Here is a 22,176-nt window from a genome sequence, read left to right on the forward strand (position 1 = left end):
GGTTGGCATCGATGCCGCAAGGTGATCTTGTACCTGACAAATCAGGGAGGCTTCATATCGCATGAAGGCTTCAAGCCTTGCATTCAGGACCTGGATACAATGAACTCTACATGTTCAAGCCCAAAAAAATTTTAGCTTGTCATAAGCTGCACGTTGCGGCTCTGGAAGCTCCAGAGACTCTTTCATGTCAGTGAAGGCTAGTCTTATATAGACTCAGGCGTAAAATGACTACGGTGCTACCAGGTGTTGCGGATACCTCGCTCCTAAAATCCGAGGATGACTTTTAGACTCAAAGAGTCTCTTAGTTCTATAGAACTAATTTGTTTAACAAATTAGGGAGTCTTGCAAGCTACTAAAGCTTAATAAATCATATTCAAGGGATTCAGGGGTTCGTAGAACCAAGTGGAAACTAACGCCCAACAGTATATACCTTAGAAAGGCTTCTATCTCATACACATCAACGCGCAAGCCTTAGGAAGGCACTTAACGCTTTAACATCAAAAGGGGAACTGTACTTTATTAAATTAATTAATTTGAAATGTTATCCTAGCAAATTTCAAAATAGTTTTCGGCCGCCAGAATTTTATCTGGTGGCGACTACATTTTTTACCCACAATAAATGGGATTTAAGTAATTAACTATTTTCGAGTAGGATAAAAGGGTACATTACCCGTACGGAAATTTACCTCAACAACGGTTCGCCAACCGATGTGTGCCCCATTGCAAATACGATATTATTATTTTATCTATATTCTACTAACTTAACTAAATACCAATACAGAACATGTAATAATGTCTTCTCTGTCTCTCTCTATGCGCGCGTTCAGTGCTGACAGGACCGCGGTGCATGCAAATATAATGGCATTGTAAAGTAATATTCCCTAAATTTTATCTACCTTTTAAATAATTTATTAATTAACAGCCTTTAAGTGTTAATTTCATGTAAAGGTACACCCCGTTACATCACTTCCCCCTTAAATGACAATCACTCTGACTGTCATTGAATAGAGTGGTCAAGAGAGATCCATAGGTTCTGGACCTCCCAGTTCAGGTCGTCTTGGAGGACGATATTATGACAAACTAGCTTGATCCTGTCTCAAACCAAAGTCCTCCTGTTATGCAATAGATATTGCTTCTTCAAGCGTATCCGCTTCCACGGAACATATGGGTCTTCACGGGACCATCCGTAAGATCTTGCACGAACACCGTATATCAACGTGTGTTCATGAACTGGATCGTTCGTGATACAACTCGCTAAGAGTCGTATATGCTGGACATAATCATGAGCAGTGCGCTTTCCTCGCTTGAGTTCCAGAAGCTCTCATAGAGCTCTGAACTTAGCCCTAGGCGGCTCAAACGTCTGTTAGAGCCGGACTTTAAAAGCCTCTAGCGAGCCAAATACATGTGGGTCGCGCAACTTGAGGCCTAGTGCCCAAGTTTTGGCACGACCTGCCAAATTTGATTGAGCGAATGCGACTTGCATTTGATCGTCGACGATGTGACGTGCCCCTATGGCATCGTCCAACTCGACAAACCATCTCAGGAGGGAGTCTTCTTCGACTCCCCTACACTTAGAGATATCAATCTTTAAGGTTTCGGGACGACGCGTATGCGTCATCCCAGGTACAGGGGTCTGTACCTGTTGTAACCTCAACAGTTCTGCCTGTTGAGAGCTTTGCTAATTCAGCAAGACTACTTTTTCCTTCATCTCGTCAAGTTCATGTTGTATGAACTTGGCGATGGCTGAATGGAGGGCATCTCTGTCCAAATTGGACAGCATTTCCAAGATTGCATCGTTTCCTACGGTCGAACTCATTTGTTCGACCGCACTCCTTTCGATGTCACTTAGAAAGGAGTAGCTTTAACGCGAAACGTGATGCGTATTCCAACTATCATCTAACATGGACATGTTAGATGAAGAAAATGTGGTCCTTGGACGGACTACAAAGTGCTACCAGGTGTAAAGGGACACGGCGACTTGTACTGCTTCAGTTCAAGTCCACTTCGCACTGCTACAGTTGCGAGTGGTGCCTTACGTCGCTTCACGTACACTAGTACGTGTAGAGGAAGACTTCTCTTTAAGACAACTAACTTAAAGAGGTTTAAATGAAACTGTATTAATACAATTAAGTATCTCTTCTATCTATCTTGTAAATGCTAACTTAATTATAAACTAATACTAAACGTGCAATTGAATTCTTTTCTTATCTTGTCTGTATCTCTCTTTTGTTTACATCTACAGCTGATTAGTCTGCGGAATTAATAGATATAATTGTCTATACCAATTTATGGATAAGAAATTTGAACATTACTATTTAAAGTAATATCCTCCAAAGATTATCTACCTTTTCGATAATATATTAATTAACAACCTTTAAGTGTTAATTTCATGTAACGATACACCCTGTTACATGGACAATGTACTCCACTTCGCTTAGCGAAAAACACTTAATGTCTGTCCACCAACTCCAAGGTCCAACTTCACGTTTGGTCGTGGGGCCTGACCCGTCGACCTAAATTCACCTGTATACAAATTACGAGTTCGTAACACTTGGCCCTGACCCCTGACGACGCTCTTTATCCATAGAATTCAAACGTAAAGAAATCCTAGCCAGCTCTGCCGCAATGTCGCTGCCCGGTTAGGGTTCCACACTTGGCACTCCCCTTTCGCGAGCGCCCAAGTACTCTTCCTCAGTGGCGCCCCTTCGCGTGCTGCCACATGCGCTTCTTCCCCATACGCATTCCCTGCGTAATTAGGTGTTGCGCCCCTAAGCACTTCCTCATCCGCCACTGGGCTCATAACCTTCTAATAAAAAGCAAGAAAGGTCTCCAAAGAAGTGTTTTCAAAGATTAAGTTTATAAACAACACTATTTGTGTCATACCTCCTACCACCCTGATTTGCAGTTGCTCGTTGCTCCTGCGAAATGGTATGCTCACACCTTCCGTCTTTTCTGTCACCTGCAACACACCAAAATATACAAATGAAAGACAATTCTGGAGAACGGCAGTTGTTTTCTTGATGGCTTGGGACCTGGCGGTATTTCAATCTGTGAAATACCATTTTCCAACAGTGTTCACCGTCGCGAACTCGTGGACGGCGCAACAAACCCAATTGCGCTGAGGACAGGGGTCTTATAGGCTGTTTGCTCTTACTGTACCTGTTCATCGCCGCAATTCCAGTGACTCCAGCGACTCATTTGCTTTGCAAGTATAAAAAAATCAATTTTATATTGTTGTACTACAAAAGAGAGTTTGACTCTGGAGGAAACTTGAGTAGCCCCGCTGGGCAGTAAAAACTCCAAAAACCTCTTGAAAAGGCCTATACGCTTATTTTAAGATGACTGGCTCGTTAGAGGTGGGTTCGTTAAGGGTATTGATACCCCACAGCTAAAATTGATATCCCCACAACTATTTCTCAAAATGTTTTTTATTTTGAATTTCATAAACCGCTCCTACTTAAATTGTTACTCCCACAACTTTTTTAAAAAAATGCTTTTAAATTCGCAAACTAAAGTTGTTAGTCCCACAACTTCTGTAAAGATATTAATTGCTATAAACACAACGCCGAAAACATGACGTTACATCAAAAACTCGATGAAGGAAAACTGGATCTGAACTAGCCAAAAGTCTCGTTCCTCACTAATGCAATTGCATTAACCCAAGGTAACTTTACACCAAGATGCAGCTGAGCCATTTGCCAGTGGTTACTATTGACTTGCAAGAGTACCTTTCCTTTCGCTACTGTGGTGTATGGATTGAAAGAAGTTTCGGATCCATCTTCAGTCAAAATAAACACTGACCTTGAATAGCAGGTAGCTGCAAGAACAGCACATGCAGGAGAACCAAACCAGCTGGTTACAGGTATCGGTCCATTGCAGCAGGTGAGCAATTGCATGATAACCACATTTCGTATGTTCCTCATAAGTCACTATGTTGTATCGCAGATTTTCTTAAAGCTTATGCGTAGCCATCAATGAATGCAAACTCTTGTGCATCTTTGAAGAGCTCTTCAAATGTGTTATAGGTTTGGTGTACTGGTGCTAAAATGTTGTAAAGGGCAAGTGTCTTTGTCAAGTTTTGATGTAAGCATTGAATGAATGGAAACTGTATAAAGGAGCTGAACAAGCATCCTTCATATAGATAAAGAATACTGTGGACATTGTGGCATCAATCTACAGTCGAAACATAGTATGTACTAGCCAATCAAAGCCGAAATATAATAGTAATAGCCACTGCTAGTTGAAATATAATATATATTAGCCAATCACAGGTGACACATAATGTCTATTGGCGATTCGGCATTTTGGATTGAACTTGCAATTAAAATCATTACAGAAGTTGTGGAAATAACCATTTTAATTGCGAGTTTAAAATTATTATTTTTCTAAAAAAATAGTTGTGAGAGTAACAATTTAAGTCATTTAAATTTAAATAAATATTAATTAAAAATAGCTGTGGGAATATCAATTTTAGTTGTGGGGACCGTTCTTTTACCATAAAGTCAAAGCCTTGGTGTTATTGATTAGCCAAACTATCCAATCATCTGAAGAAATCGTCGGCAAATACAATAAATCTCAAAATGTGTCTTGATTCCTTTGCGATGTAGATTCCTTCTTCAAGAGGTCCTTGCACGCCGATATATTAGTCCCATCTTCACGTGTGCCTGAATTCTAGTGCCTTGTTGGTCACACTTTACTCGGATTTGCTGAAGCTACCCGTTGCTGCCTACCTCTACCAATGCTTGGCTCTTTTTAGTCTCGTCCCGTTATAATTTTAAATCATGGCCACCTTTTCGCCTTAGGCGGCAGATAATTCACGTGAGGCCTCTATAGTTACATACCCCTGCCCTAACATTTTCAACCAACAAGTAGTATTTATTCACAGGAACATTTGCAGAGACTCATGAGCAACCACGGTAACCCCCCCCCGTACTGAACGTGTCTTTTTTTGAATAATACTTTCCGTTACTAGCGCCATGGATGCCGTCGTAACGACACTTTATCAGTATTACATCAACTTTTTCTCAGTGCCTCGCAGTGAAGCAGCCTCTGCATCTCGCCTGTCGCAATATCTAATCTTATGGTGGCGAACCCACTTATTGACTCTACTCTACCATCAGGAAGTTTTTCGGGCGGTGACACAGTTATCGCACAATATCTAGCAACTAAAGAGTCATGGTGGGTCACATATCCACGCATTCTCGTGGTCACGGCTTCCACACTAAGCACGTACAACCCAGAAACATTTTTATGCACAAATCAGTGGAATATTATTGACATCGAAGCCGTGAAGCTATTCCCGACTAAAAATGACTTCGTTCTTAGACTCGAGACATCACGTTTCCGTTCAGCCAGATTGAAGTTTAACTGCCCCGCTAGGGGCCATCTACTATCGCTACTAGCAAAGCTGCGTTGCCAAGCTAAAGGAAAAGCATCGCTCTATCGTTTAGTGTATGCCCCAAGAATCCACTTCCGCTGTATTGAGCAATATGCCAATGGGTCCAACAAACTGCTGTTCTTGCAAGTGACGGTGTCGAGTATTGTCTTCTTGGACGAACGCGGGCGCCATGTTCAGAATCTTCCGTATCTTTATTTACGCATGACCGCATACTCGACTGAGCATTGCGAGGGCATGGTGCTGTCGACAGCTTTTCATGATCGATTCTTTATCTGCACCGATAGACATGATTGTCTAAATGCGATCGTAGCTGCTGCAAATGAGGTGGGGATTGGGCTTTGCACGACCTCAACACACATCACGGCGCAGCAACTTCGGTTTCATAATTTAAAGTTGCTGAATCGTGCATCAGTCATCCGTTTCGATGTCAAGATGGCAAATACGACGGTGGATGAGGGCGACGCAGTGCCTCGGAGCGATTCTAGCGACACCGAAAAGAAGGTATATAAGAAGATACAATTAATTCTTCAGGGCGATTTTATAGTCGAGATGCACTGTTCCATGCGCACTGTAATTGCGCGTCCGTACAGCGCACTTTTAGCGATTGTCCGCCCTGATTGGGATCTGCGAATGCTAGTGTTGGAATTTAAGCAAGAAGAATTGCTTATCCTTGACGTAGACGGCCGCGATCAGCTTGTCATCATGCTACTGCTGGTGTGTCGAGAGGCAGGTCAGCACAATGTTGTCCTCAACTCTTCGAGATTCAATTATTGCCGATTCTACTACCCTCATACTGCTGACAGCGCCACTGATGATAGCAATACTGCCGGCGTGACAATGACAACGTTCTTGCTAAGGCGACTCTCGCATACAGGTCGCGGAGAAGACAGCTACGGCGAAAAAGGTCGAAGCAGCAGTGTGTGGTCTTTTCGCAGGCGACAAGGTGGACTTCGGGCTTCATTAGGAAACAATGACACAGCAAGATCTGATACGAGCCAGCGTGGCGGGTGGTTTCAGCGCCGTATCAATAGTAACAAGCGTGCAACAGAGCCTTCGTTCGACATGCGCCATTCCATCGACTCAGGCCTATTCATGTATGAGGGCGTGAGCATCACTGTTGCTATGGAAGAGCTCAATGCCAATCTCCCACTGGACGAGCTTATGCACAGCGGACCTGGGCAAGCTGACGAAGTAAACAAGTCGATAAGACTTGTCTTTGAGCATTTTATTATGTTAGTAGCCACACATAGACGATATGGAGATACAACCAGATCTGAGATAACCACCACCATACAAGCACTTTTGCGCTTATATCACCATCCAGATGCATGCTTCACAGACGAGATGGTTTGTAAGCTTGCTTGTTATGACATGTTATTTTGAATGCTGACCATTGTGTTTGCGGGTAGATTCCTCAACTTTTTGACACTGTCCATGAGCTCGTATTACAGCAAGAAGTTCTTACTTGCTACTGGTGCCTCAGGTTGCTGCAATGTTTGTTGGGCATTCGGACTATCAATACTGCTCCAGGGTGCAATGGAGCTGGGGACCAGCGTGCTAAACTGATTCAGCACCTTGTCTACCACGAGGCGCTGCTACATACCATTGCCGAACTTATTCCGGCCTCGTTAGATGACTTGAACAATTCATCTGGCGTAGCAAACTTGTCTTTTAACGGAACAGCTTTCTGGGTGGATGATCCAGAAATTGAATTTGACTTGCTATCTAATTCTTCAACACATCCCTCCATCTTATTCACAAAGGAGGCTCAGATCCAGAATACAATTAATGTGGTATTTTACGAGACGCTACTCACATTGCACCAAATAGTGGTGTATCTGCAAAGTGCAGTAATGGAGCAGCGGGCGACGCTTGATTGCCCAAATTACGTTGCGGCGAGCAACCGACATTCGTTGCAAAAGAATAATCTTAATGATACATTGGCTGTCAAGCAGATAGAGGCTGTTGCAGAAAAACTACTGGAAAAACACCGATTTCTGGTGGAATCAATCATCGACGTTCGTCTTGTTCGGATGGCCGAGACATCAGTGGCACTCGTAAAATTCGTATTGTGTCACTTCGCGACCAGAGCCACACATCAACCTCATGTATCGCCTTTGTCGCATTTTATTGAAAGAGATTATAACGATACTCAAAAGGAACGTCTGCGCGCGTTGAATTCTTTTTTGAATAGCTACCAAGCCATAACTGAGAGCAGCTTGGAGCCTCCGTCACTTTTATTCTGTACTGGAAAAACAATTGAAATGCCGGTTTATGCATTTAGCAACAGCACTAGCGATTGCACAAATGCGGCAGCGGACAGGCTGCTTTACCAAAAAAAGTTGAATGATGTTGCATCGAACGGATCAATGAGACTTGAGTATTTAAACTCTATGAAGTCACCGAGTTCAATCCGAGATGATAAAAAGAACACGCCAATAAAACCAGAGCCATATAAAAGTCCGTCGGAAGAGATGCTGCAAAAATTGTTAACGCAAAAGAAAAAGAAAAAGTGTATTTTATCACTTAATGGCGAAAGCACTTGCAGAAGCCACGTCAAGCAGCAAGCAAAGTACGATCTTAATCATGCTTTTGGACCACAAATCTGCAAAAAACAAAACCAACTGTCGGTTCCAGCGCCAGAGAAGCGCTTGAGTGGTCAAATAAGTCCTATAAGTATTGCTTGTAAAGAGACAAGTTTCTTAAGTGAAATGGACACAGAAAACACAATCCGTCCATTGCTGGAAAGTCGTTACTCTTTTCCTGGTACCTGCTCATCGCAAGCCTTTCAGGCGTCTTTCAAAGCGTCAGGAAGTCGAACATCGAACGAATGCGATGCATGCATTGGATGCAATGATGTGTGTACGAACGAGATTTGCTTTTCATGTGCTGAGAAGAAATACCACGTGTGTGTCGCCTTTGCAAACTCTTTAGTTACTTCTAGGGCAACAGGGCATCAAAGTATATCAAATTATCGCATGTCGTCGTCAAATGAACATTCCTGCAACGTTGAGCGAGAGTATTCTTCCTGCGAAATGAAACGGCACCAAAACCAGCGTTCATGTTGGATCCGTATCGGTGACAGTATTGCAGACGTGACAAGTTTGCTTGTCGTGCATCCTGGAGGAGCACATGTGATACTGGAGGCAGCAAAGCATGGCAAAGATTGCGGGCGAATTTTGGAACTGCACCCACCTGCTGCATTGGAAAAAGTAATGCAGTATCGCCTGGGTCGATATTACTGTTGCAGCTCGTCTTGAGACACCACTCTATTGCGATTAGCGAATGTTATGGCTCATGCAGTAGAATTCCTCGTTACATAACTCCACTAAATCCTAAATTTTAAGCATATTTTGCTGAAGCAACACCTTCACCTTTCCATCGTGATAGCATTAATGCTATTCTCTCTTATTAAGCTTTTGTAGAAAACGCAGTGTTGTCTTCGCCATGATAGAAGTTAACTGGGAGACAATTCCTTCAAGAATCTCCACATGACCAGTACATTGTTGTGGAAATTTTGAAATTAGCGTGAATATAACTGTTGCAAATTTGAGCGAGCCTTTAATGTCCCCAAGATCCGGGCGCTCCAGAACGGTTTCAACCGCTTCAATAAACAGTTCTATTGTCGATGATGATAACGCTGGTTTCATGCTGAATATGTTTTGGAATACCAATAATGCCGAATCATTGGAAAGCAAAAGCGAGCTCGAAGAATTGGCACTACCGCTGGCTGTAGTTGCTTTTAAAGATCTTCGAAGATATTCGTCCAGCTGGTGAATTGGTATTGAGTATGGAATCTGTAAAATTCGAATAATTGCTTCCGCTTGCGGAGGCCCAATGTCATACTTGGAATTATTAAAATTTCCACCCACCAAAAGGGGAAGTAAAAGTGAGTCAACAAGAGCTTCACTATAATTAGGACTATAGCGAAGCGCGGTCTGGAGAAGTACACGAGAGATGACTGATTTGGCCGAGCAGATCTTCGGTAAGATGCTAGTTTCGAGAAAGATTGCTGCGTACCGCGAACTCCAATTAGAATCAACTAATGCACTGCCAACAAGACGATAGCAATTGCTTGCGTTAGTATACATTATTATCATTTTTAGAAGATATCTACCTTGTGATCTGAAATAGAGCTTCGTCCATGGTCAAGTCCATACGAAGTTTCTTGCACAAAAGCTGAAAAGTCACCTCGTTAGCTACATTGGCAGTCTGAACGTCATTAACGACTTCAGCTATCAAATCGAAAGCACGTGAAGCTACATCATCAATCACAATTGCTGTTTCATTTTTCAGCTGAGCGAGCTGCTTAGCCAGTCCGGACGCGCGATCTTCCACCTATCGCAAAAGACGACGTGTGAAAGCAAGCAATACATATCCGATTGTAGAAATATGTTTCAGACCTCTTTTGATAGCAAAGGTTGTTGGTGTATCATCATTCCTGTTTGTGTCGAAATTGGCAATTTATCCCTCGAATTCTGTTGCATTGGTTTCAATGTGGCCGAAGTATCTAGAGTTTCGGCTTTAAAGCGCTTTTTTACTCGAAAATATGCCGTTATTGGAGTCATAGAGCAAATTTCTGACGATAATGCCTTTGGCATATTTTCTGCCTCAAATTCATGTAAGGAGAAGTCGACTTGATTCAATGTCAGCCGCCGCATCCGACGTCGGAACGCAGAATTTTTGGGCAAATTTTTTTTTTTTTTTCTACTTTCCTCAACTCCAAGCACCATTTCTGCTAACGTCAAACATACAGCATCAGTTTCGTATCGTCGTGGCATTGCTGTCACTTGAAGGAAGGCTTTTGCCAGGCTCATAGCCGCTTCAGTGCTTGGAGATGCCCCGCTCGCCAACGCACTCCATATATCGCGCTGCACTCGCAAACTATGCTGCTCAAGGCAGATGCCAAGTTTGGAGTATTCTCTATCATCGTCTGTAATTTCGCCGTCTTCCACTTCAACGAAGATACTTAGCTCGTGTAAAATGTCGGGGGCAACTTGGCGATTATCTGCGAATAGTAGCATGGCGCTTATAGCACTGGTAATGAAAAGAAGATGGTCATTACGAACCTTGCAGATATTCGCGCACCCCGAAGGCGCCTTTAGACTGAGCCGCAAAGGCTAAACGCTGCATGCTGGACAAAAATTAGGGCAATCGATGAAACTTGCAATTTCATACGCTCAATTTGTATGGACTAAAAATCAGATTCATTTCGTTAAATTTGTTGCTGATAAGCTTTTAACCTAGTCGGCCTTTCAGGCACGATCGGCCAAAGCTTTAAATTTATGTGACGAGCGCGGACATGTGCGCACTCGCAAGTATATGCATTTGACAAACTTATTAATCTTTGGCATCTGATACGTTAGAAAAACACCTAGCAACTAGTCAATATTAAGCTCGCCGTCTTAAATGCCAACCGAGACCTAAAAGTCCGATGACTTTCGTGTAAAATTAGAACGTTGGACGTCGGAAATGTTTAACTGTGCGCAATTTGCAGCTCTTGCATATCGGTGACGATTTTTACAAATCACAGCTAGTTTTAATCGACAATTATTTACCGAAAATTGTTTAAACGAAATTCGTTTGAAAGAAGCGCAGTCACATCGATTCAAGTCTCATGAACAATTTAAAATAGGCGGCGTTTTCAGCCATAAGATCGTGTGCGCAATAATCGTCCGAGTTTTTTTTTTTTACTTGGAAATTGCGCATGCACACGACGACGCGATGCGAAATGATGATCGTCAGGTTGGTTCTAGCTGCAGTCGAACCAAATTTTGTGCTTAAATATTCGGAAAACAAGTGAATTAGCGTGCTTAACAATTACAAATGAAGACTAAATTATTTCAAACATTACATCATCTTTTCTTCCAAAAATCAGATTTTTACTCCTAAAAAAATAGCATTTATCCCACAAAAGATGGCGGAGAAGAGCAAGAAGGATTTGGCATGGCTACCGCTAGGAGCAGTGGCACTAGCTGACGGCGAGTACGATGTAATAGTGCTCGGAACTGGTCTTAAGGAGTGCATCTTGAGCGGATTGCTTGCGGTAAACGGTAAGAAAGTGCTGGTGGTAGATCGCAACCCGTATTATGGTGGCGAGTGTGCTTCTCCTAACCTTACAAACCTTTACAAGAAGTTTAAGCCTGAACAGGATCCACGTACTGACTTGGGCGCAGATCGGGATTACAACGTGGACCTGGTGCCCAAGTTTATCATGGCCTGCGGCAAACTTGTCAAAATGCTTCTGCACACTAAAGTGACCCGCTACCTCGAGTTTAAGAATGTAGATGGTAGCTACGTCGTGAAAGGCGGACGTACACACAAGGTTCCTGCTACGGGTGAAGAAGCGCTGCGGTCATCGCTCATGGGTATGTTTGAGAAGCGCAAGTTTCGCAAGCTCATCATGTATATTTATAACTATGAGGAGGGCGATCCCAAAACTTATGAGGGTATAGACCTTTTTAAGCAGCCCATGAGTGATCTTTTTGAGAAATTCGGCGTGGATGCCAACACTCAGAGCTTTATGGGCCACGCGATGGCGCTCATGCGTGACGAATCGTACCACCAACGTCCCGCCATTGAGACTGTCCGTGCTATAAAACTGTATGCTTACTCGTTGGAGCGCTATGGCAAATCTCCATACATTTACCCGCTGTACGGCCTGGGCGGTTTGCCCGAGAGTTTTTCGCGTCTCTGTGCAATCAACGGTGGCACATTCATGCTTAATCGTGCAGTCGATGAGATCTTGACTGATAAGGACGGGAGGGCATGGGGTATTAAGTGCGACAACGAAGTGGCTAAGGCTAAGCTGGTGATTGGTGACCCGTCGTACTTTCCAAAGGAAAAGATGCGCAAGATTGGCGTCGCTGTTCGCTCTATCTTTGTTCTAAATCACCCGATTCCTAGCACGAACGATGCTGAGTCGCTGCAGATCATCATTCCCGCAGCCCAAGCCAATCGCAAGAATGACATCTACGTCGCCGTGGTGTCGTCTGCCCACTGCGTTGCGCCGCAGGGCATCTACATTGCCATTGTAAGCACGCTCGTTGAGACATCGATGCCTCTGCAGGAGTTGGAGTCTGGTGTGAAGCTGTTAGGTCCGTTTCTGGAGCGCTTTGACGCCATAACGGACATGTTTGAACCTGTAGGGAACGGCAAGAAGGACAATTGCTTCATTAGTTCTTCGTACGACCCGACGAGCCACTTCGAGACTACGTCGGAGGACGTGCTGGATTTGTATAAGCGCATTACAGGCGAAGAGCTCGACATGAACATCAATGCCGACTCAACTGACGTGGACCAGTAAAAAAGGATCGAGACACCACGCTAAGCATAATGAGTGATTGCATAGGGACTGAATGAAGTATTGCAGTGCAGACTTTAAAAAACAACAATTAACCGACCAGCAAATCAATAAAAATTGCTTTTATTTTGTGGTAATACAATTGCGTGATATAATGCATTTATTTTTTGGCCGCCGCCATGGCCTCAGACATTAATACTACGGCCACAGACCAAACTGAACGGCCACAGACATGACCACAATTTTGCCATCTCCACTACTTAATACTGTGCTTGGTTAGATCAATCGCGTAGTTGTTTTGTCTGTGGCCGTAGCAGTTTTGTCTGTGGCTGTAGTAGTTTTGTCTGTGCCCGTAGTAGTTTTGTCTGTGCCACATTTTTTATACATTGTAAAGCGTTCAACCATTTAAGGGATACTTTCAACGGAATTTACGTGCCAGAAAGCATACTAGGCTACTACGCAGACATTATGATACCCAATGTAAATGTCATTGACTGGCAGCACCGCTCTTTGAGCTCAAGCCAACATTCTAGCCCAGTTATGGCTAGCGCTTCAGGCTTGGGATCAGTGACGCGGCTCGACGAACGATATGTGAAACCGTTAGATGATTTAGCTCTGGATAATCAGACGGAGAGTAGTGGCCATAGCATCGAAATAAGCGCTGTGCCTAAAGAGCCTAGGCCTTTCGCCATGAGTTTTTTGCGGCCGCATCAAGAGCGGTTACATCGTTCGATGTTCGAGAGCTTTAATCGAATGAGCGATACACCCGTAAAAGAGAACATTAATTCACTCGTGCCAGCGTCCGTTCAATTTCTGATGAGTCGATCTCTCGAGGAGGAGAAAGATCTTAGTGCGAAATCGGATAAAGAGAAGGCGTACTTGTACAAGAAGGTGGTAGTTAATGGTGTAAAATAATTAAAAGTAACTGACGAGCTACATTACTTTAGAGATACACGGATACGTACGAGCATGCAGTCGCACTTTTAAAGCATGCAGCAATGCTGGAGCGAGAACTGAACGAGTACCGAGATACCGAGATGATCAATAGCTTTGATGATACGCAGGTGCGTAATGTGATCACTCGCAATATAATTTTAATTATAAGTTGTAGTTGCAGAATTTGAGTGAGTTTGAAGATTATAAGCAGGAGGACAGGATTCAGGCGCTGTGTCGTGAAATTACAGGACTAGTGTTGCAAGTAAATGAGCGCGATGCAGTCATAAAAAGTCTGCTCGAAGATCGAAGTCGATCCGCAAGGGAGTTAAACGAGCTCAACTTATCGCGAGGCTTGAATTCTGGCAAAACCAACGAAGGAATAAAAGACACATCTTGTGCGTTGGAGCTAGATTTGAAGGTTGCACGACGTGAACAGCAAGAAGCCCTTGAGCGTGAATCAAAAGGAATTGCACACCTTAGACATGTTCAAGAACTTTACGAGAAGTGTGAGGCTGCGCGTTCAACACTGTCTGACGGACTCGATAGGGCAGAGGATCAAATATCTGCGCTGCACGCTCAATGGATGAAAGAAAAGAAAGAGTTATTGTCTTTACTGAAGAAAAATGATCAGAAAATGGCGAAAGCGCTATCTGAATGCGAGCGATTGCAAATAGAGAACGATGACCTAGCAAATTCTCTTCAAAAGATTTTGATGAATGAAAAGAAAAAAAAATTAGCAATAGAAAGCCAACGGCAGGCTCTCAGCAACTTGAACGCTGAACATACGCATTTAGAAGCAAATTTGGATGCGTTGCGACCACAATCAAGCGTGCTGGATAACACAAAGGCAAGGATATTAACTCTCGAAAGAGAGTTGGCTGGAGCAACAGAGATGATACGGCGCTATTTGCTGCAGGTGGATGATCTTAAAAAGAAGCTTGAGAGAAAAAAAGAAAAATATCAAACGGCAAAAGGTCGATTTCAAAAAAGCACTGCCCATTTGGAAAAACGAGTTTTTAACGCCGAAGCTGTTCGACGCAGCCTACATAATAAGGTGCGTGTATCACAAAATAAATTTATTGGAGATGCCGCAAACAGTCACTTATGCAGACTTCAGGTGATGGAATTAAAAGGCAATATCCGCGTTTTCTGCCGCGTGCGACCTATTCTAGAGCATGAACTTACAAGCTCTAGGGGGGAGAAGGTATATTGCTGCTTTGTATTCTTTCACATTTTGTGAAGCTTACTTAAGTATGCAGGTCTTTTCGTTTCCCGATTACCGCAGTGAACGGCGGCAGATTGAACTCAGCGCCAATCCAACGTCCCACGTAGGATATGGTCAGCATAGCTCGAGTAATGTGATCAAAAAGTACAGTTTCGACTTTGATCTGGTGTTCAATAGCAGCTGCTCGCAAGATGATGTCTTTCTAGAAGTGTCTGCGCTGATCCAGTCTGGATTAGATGGATACAACGTTTGCATATTTGCCTACGGACAAACTGGGTAAGCATCGTCTAATAAACTAATCGGAAGCGCTGAGTGTCGTATTGACATCTAATAATTTCTTGTAGATCGGGTAAAACATATACGATGCAAGGGAGTAATAATGTTGCCAACTGCAAGCTGCGAGACTTATGGCCAGACTTGGGTATCGTTGGACGAGCGTTTGCTCAAATTTTTAAAGGTATAGAAGAATTACGTACAGGCGGATGGGATTTTACTGCCAGCCTTGAGCTAATTGAGATTTATAACGAGACATTCCGTGACTTACTTGCGCCAATTGAGGTAAAAAAGTTGCCGGCATGGCCAAACAACTTTGACTTACAATCTTTATCTTGTAAATTTTAAGTCACACGAAAAAATTGAACTTCGTCAAGATAGCGAAGGAAAGACTGTCGTAGTGAATTCATTTAGCCAAAAGATCGGGAGCGACCAAGAAGCATGGGACTTGCTTCGAGGAGCAATATCAAAAAGGTCTACCAATTCGACGCAATTAAACGACAAATCTTCGCGCAGCCACTGCGTCATCACCCTGAGGTAAGAGTCACTCAAATAGCCTTTGATAAGTGGTGCTTATGTATCATTTTGTTCTATACAATCCAGACTGAAAGGAAAGAACTCGCTTACTAACGAGATGCGAACCGGGGTTATCAATCTTGTCGACTTGGCGGTACGTGGTACTGTTAATTTCGTGTTAAGTATTAATTTCGTTTTTGCTAAACACTTGAATTGTAGGGGTCTGAACATGTGTCGAAGTCGGGTAGTGACAGCAGCAAGAAACTTTTGAAAGAAGCGACGTCAATAAATAAGAGTCTTTCGGCGTTGGGAAATGTGATGTGTTCCCTTGCGAAAAAGGTTTGTGCTGCCACGATTGTCCTTGAATCGCACTATAAAGTCTAATTGGTATTTATTTAATCGTAAAGTCGACGCATGTCCCTTTCCGCGACACAAAGTTGACCCATTTTTTGAGCTCCTCTCTTAGTGGAGATAGCAAAACTCTTATGATCTGCAATCTCTCACCACTAGGCGAGCACCGCTGCGAAACACTCAATTCTCTTCGGTTTGCCAAGATGGTTAACTCTTGCGAAATAGCGTTTCCGTCGAGGGTATCCAGAAGATTGTAAGTATTTGTTGCGTTAAAAGCGGCCTCACCCATCAAACTTAGTACCTTATTACAAGTATCGTCACGGAAGCGGTAATTTAGCTTCATGTGCGCGGGAAGAAATTTTTCGACTGTTTTGTATTTAATCAAATCAAATTTGAAACCTTTTATCTAATCAGTGGATGTCACCTCTGTCGATGTGCACCGCGTAATATTCTGAATACTTCGGATTACGGATGACCGTAGCCACGATCCCTTCCAATGTGATACACCTATGTGCATCACCATCCCGTTAAGTACCCAAAGTATACTTAATAATTTGTGTAACATAGCGCCTTTAGCCCGTTACAGCACCCCCTCTCCAAAAGCGAGCTTTTCATTTTGTAAAATCGTCAACGGGAGGAACGAAGTACAGCGAGCGGCTTTACGCGCCGCTTTCAGTCCTCTCACTTAATCTTAGCGACCACTGTGTGACGTCCTTTGTCATAACACGGCACCTGACATGCCAGCAACAAGTTGCTACCATTACACTATTTAACATGAAAGTACGCATATATTGCGAAGTCTTTTCGCAAGACTTTCCAAGCTTCAGTAGTTCGAAAGGTCTGCAAAAAGACTTCGCAATATATCGGTACTTAACGTTAAATTGAAAGATGCTTTCTCAACAAAGAAATTATGAACGAAAGCCGACAGAAACTGAAACATAAGGAAATTGTGGCTCATGGAGGGTACAAAAGCGAGCACTAAGATTCGCCTATTTGAAGTAGAAGTAAAGCAAAATGAATTCATCCTTAGCTTGACCTCCAAAGACTAACTAACATGCATGGCCGGTGTCCGTTAAATAATTATTCTTTCCTATAAGAGGACTTATAAATAGCATTTCCTATAAGAGAAAATAAATAAAGAAGTTCAAAATTATTATCTTGCATATTTTTACTTAATAGTTATAATATTACCAAATTTAATCATATTGACGCAATAAGACATCACTTCTACTGATTGGTTGATTTAAGTTTGAACCAACCCCGCCAATTGTCACAAGACACGATTGTGCGGTGCGCAAGTAGGCGCCATACATAGTTAATTATTAATATAATAAAGCCAGTAGTAGAAAGAAGATCGTTACGTAGAAACTTATGAAATATATGCATTTTTACTTTTTCTATTCTAAAGTGAAACGGGGTGTATCGTTGCATGAAATTAACACTTGAAGGCTGTTAATTAATATTTATTCCAAAAGGAAGATAATATTTGGGAAATATTACATTACATAGTAATAATTCGGAAATCTTATCCATTGGTAGATATAGGCCATTATATCTACTTGCTCCGCGGTTCAGTCAGCACTGGACGCGAGCAAAGAGAGAGTCAGATAAGACTTTATTACATGTTCTGTAGAAGTATAAAATTAAGTTAGTGGAGAATAGATAGAAACAGAAGACGTAATTATATAAAATACAGTTTGCTTTAAATTAAGTGTTTAAAGAAAAACAAAATTCCTCTGCATGTACAAGTGTACGTGAAGTGACGTGTGGCACCACTTGCACTGAAGCAGTGCGAAGTGGACTTGTACTGAAGCAGAACAAGTCGGCAGTGCCCCGTCACACCTCGTAGCACTTTGTAGTCCGTCCAAGGACCACAAGCTTATCATCTTACATGGACATGTCGGATGATAATGGAAATATGCATCGTGTTTCGCGTGATACCTATCCTTTCTAAAGTGACATAGAAAGGAGTGCGTTCGAACAAATGAGTTCGACCGTAGGGAATGATGCCATCCTGTCCATGCTGTCCGGTTTGAACAGAGATGCCCTCCATTCAGCCATCACCAAATTCATACAACATATATTGGACGAGGCGAAGAAGAAAGTAGCCTTGCTTAATCAGCAAGGCTCTCAACAGGCAAACTGTTGATGTTGTCTCAGCTACAGTCCCTTGTATCTCGTATTGCTCTCATGCGTCTCCGGTTCCCTGAAATATGGGCTTCTCTTAGTATTGGTGAGTCTTGGAGCACTCCGTTTTAAGGTGGTTCGTGAATTGGATGTTGTGATACAACTCGCTAATAGTCGTATTTTCTGGTCATAATTTTGGCAGTTCGTTTCCTCGCTTGGGTTCTAGGCCTCAAGTGCTCGACCTTAGTCTTTGGCTGCTAGAGTCTTTTAGAGCCGGCTTTAACAGCGTTTAGCGGCCTAGTGCTGTGTTCGCGCTCTTGAGGCCTGGTGCTCACGTTTGGCACGCCCTGCCATGTTTATGTCTAGCATATGCGACTTTTTGCTCGTTTTATGGCATCATCCAGTTCATGAACCACGTTGATATGGGGTGTTCTTCGACTTCCGGATGGTCCGTGAAGTCGCTTATGTTTCGGGACGCGGATGTGCTTGATGAGGCAATGTCTGTTGCTTAACATGAGGAGTTTGGTTTGAGACCGGATTAAGCTAGTTTTTCTTCTTCTCGTCGTCCAATATGTTGTGAATTTGGTGGTGCTGAATGTATGGATCTCTGTTGACACTGTATTCATGACAGGATGGTTTCATTTACGGTGGAAGTGATGTAACGGGGTGTTTCTTTACTTGAAATTATCACTTAAAGGCTGTTATTTCATTATTATTTGACATGTCGATGTAATTTGGTAATCTTGTTTTCCTTTGCGATTATATTGTGCTCCGCGGTGTGTCGGCACTGCCGCTTGTTTTGCTTGAGACAAGTCGACTTCTTACTGTTCTGTATTGGTGTTTAGTCAGTTAGTAGACTTTAGATGCATAGTAATTTTGTTTTTCTTTGGACACTTCGTTTGGCGAACTGTTTTTTATGTAATTTCGTTCTGTTTGTATCTTTTCTCCTACTTGATTATAGTTAATTACTTGAATCCCGTTTATTTGGGTCTCTCTTGTCGCGCCAGCTGATGAACTTCTGGCGGTCGATAACTGTTTTATATTTGCTAGGATAAGATTTCCAATTATTACTTTGTAATGTATATTTCCCCTTTTTATGTTCCTTTGTTAAGTGTTTCTTAAGGCTTTCGTGTTGATTTGATGAGATAGACGCCTTTCTTAGGTATATACTGTTGTGCGTTATTTCATTTGTTTCTACGTACCGCTGTTCTTTTTACTATGGTTTATTATGTTTTAGTAGCTTGTATGGCTCCTACTTTGTTACCCACATTCGTTCTTTAGAATTGGGGGGTTGTTTGAGTCTTAAAGTCATGCTCGGATTTTGGGAGCGGGGTACCTTTTTTTCTGGTGTCACGTAGTCTTTTTATGTTTGAGTTTGTTAATACTAGCCTTCATTTATATGGAAGATCTGTGGAGCTTCCAGATCTGAATTTGGCGGTTGTGACTATTTTAAATTTTTTTGGGTTTTAAGATTTAGATTTCATTGTATTCAGTTCTTGAATGCCAGGCTTGATTCCTTTATTCGATATGAATCCTCCCTGATTTGTCAGGTACAAGATCACCTTGCGGCATCGATGCCAACTCGGTATATCTCTGTACCTGATCTAGAGCCAAAGGCTCGCCCTCTAGCTGTTATTGTAAAGTCAATTGATGATAAAGAGGGAGACAATATCCCTTTTCGGATCTGGAGATGTCTATTGACTCCGCCTTGTTCTAAATAGAACGGCAAAAGGTTCTATGGTCATTTGCAAACTCGGAGGTAGAGCCATGGAGTGGGCATCGTGCAGCACGTCCAAAGACGACGCTTTTCCCGCAGGGATTCGCTGGAACAGCAAACGACCAGCATGTTTGCACCGTTTGATCAGGCTTTTCGCAAGCGAGCACGGCTCCTGTGACTCGACAGGGTAAACGAATCCTAGGGGACTATGGCCAGGAGTTGAGAGCTATCATTGCATTTATGCATCAAGGCCCGGCCTAAGAAGCAATTGTCGTAACAATCTTTATGGGGAGTCTCAATGAGGGCGTTGCCCGGACAGAATTATTCCGATCTAATACTGCATAGCGCTACGCTCTGAGTTCGACTATCAGTCTGCTCGTGTTACCATGCCTGTATACCGAACAAGCTCTTCGAGCACATGGGTGTCGTCTAATAGACCGGAATTTATGTATCTAAGCCTCGTTGAGGAAGAAGAAAAGGTTTTCAAGCTGTAAAACAGCATAAAAACATTCGTAAATGTTATATGTGCGGAAGCACGAAACATTTACGTCTTGCCTGCCCCCTACGAAATACGCGTAAAGCTCGAAAGAGCAGCAACTTTGACAGTATGGACGCTGTCTCGTGCTTAATTTGAATTCGTGATGTGATCTCATCCTTGAAATACCGTGAGCTATGAATCAATTGGAGGTCCGAGACCTTAAGCTCCACGCGCGATGTTCCTAGCAAAGTTTTGGAGAGTCATGAAACCGCCTTTGCTGGGCAATAAAAGCGCTATTGGCGCGGATTATTGACTGAATCTGTCAGAGTTTTAGACATTGATATGTCTGAGTTAATAAACTTCAATTTTGAAAACATTAATTCTGTGCCCGACTTAGAAGAAAAAGGTGGAACGGCACGTACTCCGTCGAGCGACACTCGTTGTGATAACGATTTACTGAATGCTGAAAGCATTGTTGGCCTAAGGCCGAGTCATCAAGGATGTAATATCCCTGAGATACGTGGAGTAGCACGTCTAAATCCACCGAGTGTGGTCGGCTGAAGTGGCACCAGACTGAGTGTCAGTAGTGACACGATTGGTGGCTCGCCAGGACCTCAAGGGTGCAATATCCCTGAGATACGTGGAATGGCACGTCTTAGTCCACCGAGTGTGGTCGGCCGAGGTGGCACCATACTGAGTGTCAGTAGTGACACTACTGGCGGTTCGCCAGGGCATTTCGGGTCAAACCCTTTTAATACGCGTGAAGTGACACGTAAACCGTCGCTGGATAAGGAAGTTGAGTTACCTAACTTCTTGTCGATATAGAATTAGACATCAGCTCTGGTATCGAACCAATACAGGCTGGAAAATTCGGGGACGTGAATGTCCCGGCCTCTAAGAGGCGTATTGTCTCTACTTCAAGACAGGGGAGACGCGAAGCGTTAATCCCTTCACAAAGGGATACGAGTGAGCAATTGCGTACGCTTGTAAATGGTGTAACCGGTAACATCGAGGGAGAAGTTAGCCTTGCGGCACCCTTCCCTACACGGTCTTTTAGAGCTAGACGAAATGACTATTAATGAGTGCGACCGAGCCTTGAAGACTGACGACTTATCTGGGATGGTGGTCATTCGACCAGCGATTGAGCTACACTCATCGTCACTTCTGGACGAAGCTGTCCTTGATGACACAAAAGCTACGCTTGTGCGCGGAGTGGATCATCGCTCCGTAAAGATCCTACAGATCCATTCTATTCTTTGATTAAGGAATTCCAAGATTTAGTATGTACCAATCTACCACCTGTTTTACCCCCGGATAGAGGTGTCCGTCCCAAAATTGATTTGGTTCTTGGAACCAAATACTGTGTCACACGACAGTGGCCTTTACCAAAGAAACAGTTTGACGTTATTAACGATTTCTTTCGTGCAAAGCACGAGGCAGAAATGGTACGAGAGAGCTAATATCCCTATTCGATACCGACATTTTGTGTCAAGAAACCAAATGGTAAATGGCGCATTGTACATGCTTATAGTAAGCTTGATGCTGCCACTATACCAGCATAAACCGTTATTCTTAGAAAGGATGATTTTCAGAACAATATGGTGGGATGTACAATGTACAGTGCACTTGACTTAGTCGATGGTTACTACCAACTGCTCATGCGAGCTAGCGAAAACCCGCCTACAGCGGTTAGCACCCCAAGCGATATGCGATGGGAGTGGATGAATTTGCCACATGGGCTTTCCAACGCCCCGGTCACATTTAATCGTCTGGTGACGCAACAGCTCTACCCTCATCGAGGTTATGCACAGACTTAGTTTGATGCCATTTTTTGTCCATAGTCGTGCGGAGC

At 43.1% G+C, this 22,176-nt stretch overlaps 4 protein-coding genes across 4 annotated transcripts; 3 read left to right on the forward strand and 1 right to left on the reverse strand.

Moving 5' to 3' along the window:
• Positions 1 to 5,080: 5,080 nt before the first annotated feature.
• CCR75_002335 (uncharacterized protein) lies at positions 5,081 to 8,658 on the forward strand (the record flags this gene model as incomplete). Its single annotated transcript, XM_067960432.1, has 2 exons — positions 5,081 to 6,745; positions 6,808 to 8,658. The coding sequence occupies 2 exons, from the start codon at positions 5,081 to 5,083 to the stop codon at positions 8,656 to 8,658; spliced, it is 3,516 nt and encodes a 1,171-aa protein (XP_067822681.1).
• Positions 6,737 to 10,531, reverse strand: CCR75_002336 (uncharacterized protein; the record flags this gene model as incomplete). The annotated part of the gene is made up of 4 exons (XM_067960433.1): positions 6,737 to 9,448; positions 9,516 to 9,736; positions 9,802 to 10,406; positions 10,468 to 10,531. The coding sequence occupies 4 exons, from the start codon at positions 10,529 to 10,531 to the stop codon at positions 8,797 to 8,799; spliced, it is 1,542 nt and encodes a 513-aa protein (XP_067822680.1). The 3' UTR covers positions 6,737 to 8,796.
• A 784-nt stretch (positions 10,532 to 11,315) lies between these two features.
• Positions 11,316 to 12,704, forward strand: CCR75_002337 (uncharacterized protein; the record flags this gene model as incomplete). Its single annotated transcript, XM_067960434.1, has 1 exon — positions 11,316 to 12,704. The coding sequence occupies one exon, from the start codon at positions 11,316 to 11,318 to the stop codon at positions 12,702 to 12,704; it is 1,389 nt and encodes a 462-aa protein (XP_067822679.1).
• A 465-nt stretch (positions 12,705 to 13,169) lies between these two features.
• Positions 13,170 to 16,412, forward strand: CCR75_002338 (uncharacterized protein; the record flags this gene model as incomplete). The annotated part of the gene is made up of 9 exons (XM_067960435.1): positions 13,170 to 13,595; positions 13,649 to 13,765; positions 13,819 to 14,691; positions 14,755 to 14,841; positions 14,897 to 15,138; positions 15,207 to 15,420; positions 15,485 to 15,672; positions 15,739 to 15,805; positions 15,871 to 16,412. 9 exons carry the CDS (start codon positions 13,170 to 13,172, stop codon positions 16,033 to 16,035), a joined length of 2,379 nt encoding a protein of 792 aa, XP_067822683.1. The 3' UTR covers positions 16,036 to 16,412.
• Between the last annotated feature and the right edge of the window lie 5,764 nt (positions 16,413 to 22,176).

This window comes from Bremia lactucae, linkage group LG1 (assembly GCF_004359215.1).
Source record: "Bremia lactucae strain SF5 linkage group LG1, whole genome shotgun sequence".
Lineage (NCBI taxonomy): Eukaryota > Oomycota > Peronosporomycetes > Peronosporales > Peronosporaceae > Bremia > Bremia lactucae.